General features: G+C 26.9%; 1 protein-coding gene across 1 annotated transcript in view; it reads right to left on the bottom strand.

Moving 5' to 3' along the window:
- The window catches only part of LOC122534601 (insulin-like growth factor-binding protein complex acid labile subunit), a 7,857-nt gene that overhangs the window by 1,323 nt on the left and 4,676 nt on the right, over nucleotides 1-1,858 (bottom strand). Inside the window, exon 5 of the mRNA XM_043665391.1 lies at nucleotides 1,274-1,435. Coding sequence (XP_043521326.1) covers nucleotides 1,274-1,435 — 162 coding nt within the window. The remainder of the gene's footprint in view (nucleotides 1-1,273; nucleotides 1,436-1,858) is intronic.

Here is a 1,858-nt window from a genome sequence, read left to right as displayed (position 1 = left end):
TTAAGTATTATATTAGTAGTATATTAATATTATACTAGTATTATATTAGTAGTATATTAATATTATACTAGTATTATATTACTAAGATTATATAAGTTAAGTACTATATTAGTAATATTATATAAGTCAAATATTATATTAGTAATATTATATAAGTTAAGTATTATATTAGTAATATTATATAAGTTAAATATTATATTAGTAATATTACATAAGTTAAGTATTATATTAGTAATATTATATTAGTAAGACTATATAAGGAATATTTATATTAGTGATATATAAATTAAATATTATATTAATAGTATATTAGTGATATATAAGTTAAATATTATATTAATAGTATATTAGTATTATATTAGTAAGATTATATAAGTAATATTTATATTAGTAATATTATGTAAGTTAAGTATTATATTAGTAAGATTATATAAGTAATATTTATATTTCGTTATCGAGTTCGTTGATTTTTCACGATGATTTTCTTTCAACGAGCTTTCATTTCTTTTTTCTTTTTTTTTTAGATCATCCACGAGCAGTTACTGTATGATAGAATAATTTCGAGGATGACGGAATCGAAAATGACCCAAAGAACGTAACAGAGGTAATTGTGTTGTGTTCATTACAATCCGTGCGTATTTCAATCTTCTTAATATGAATGATGATTTCTACAGTTCCAAAATTTGAATACAATACAAAATATAATAATATTTAATAGAACGCAGTGCTAAAGCTGACATAAGTTGACATAATTTCAATCGATAAGAAGTCACAATTTGTTTTTTTTTTCTTCTTCTTAAACAAAGAGAAATACGACAGAAGCTACTGTTTTCGTAATAATATCTTTTTAAAAGGTATCTTTTTATTCTCACGTAAACTCGACTGAGGGAAACAGAAATTTCAGGTTCAAGAGAAATTTAAGTTTCGCTATATATCGTCGGTCAATCTTGTATTATCAAAGTTCTCAAAACATTCGACACTACAATATCGAGCGTGCATATAATTTTTCAAATTGTATCATAATTTAACGAGGTAGATACAGAACTAGACCAATTCGTCTTCAAATCATTTTCAGTTTCAATCGTGTTTTGCATTAAAATTCTCCCGTTTAATCCGGCAGCAGCATTCAGAAAAAAATCAGCAGAAAATGCATTTATCAGGTTTCCCTCCGCTGATGTTCAATTGGTATCGGAGGAACGATCGATCGGTTCGATGGAAGGTACACGGTTCAAGTGGACCGTGGACCGTGTGTTTCGTGATTGCCAGAACTTACCAGATATTGATTATTGCAATCGCAGCTCCATTTGTTGTTCATCAGATCCAATTCTTCAAGCCAGTCCCACCTTGCTACGAATAGCTGAGGCAAATATCGCAGGGCGTTATCTGATAGATCGAGTTTCTTTAGCGGTGGCCACACCGGTCCCTCCGAGTCATTCTGCAACAATTTATGATTAATGATGATAATAACAATAATTTCTTCGAACGATCTTCTTTTTTAACCAGTTGCAAACAAATGAAATTTAAATGGAAGTTTACTTCCATTATATCCACTAGATATCATAATAAATACTATACTTTTATTTCTTGTAAAAGAGAAAAAACCAATGTCTTTTCGTTTATAAATTCTAACGAGGCTAATATTGGAAGAAAAAGTATGAAATTAATAGGAAATAATATTTAAATAGGAATTAATATTTATTTATTTGTTTTAGCTAAATTAACAATATTTAATTTTATATCTAATATTATAAATTATATTTAATGAAAATTAAATTTCAGTTAAATTGATAATATTTAGAAAATGAATAGAGCAACGTCGTCGATAGTTATTGCAGTAAAATCGAGGCTAAATCGAAGA

Source organism: Frieseomelitta varia, unplaced genomic scaffold (genome assembly GCF_011392965.1).
Source record: "Frieseomelitta varia isolate USP_RPSP 00005682 unplaced genomic scaffold, Fvar_1.2 scaffold_147, whole genome shotgun sequence".
NCBI lineage: Eukaryota > Metazoa > Arthropoda > Insecta > Hymenoptera > Apidae > Frieseomelitta > Frieseomelitta varia.
Note: the sequence above shows the minus strand (reverse complement) of the source record. Positions and strands in the feature narration are given on the sequence as shown.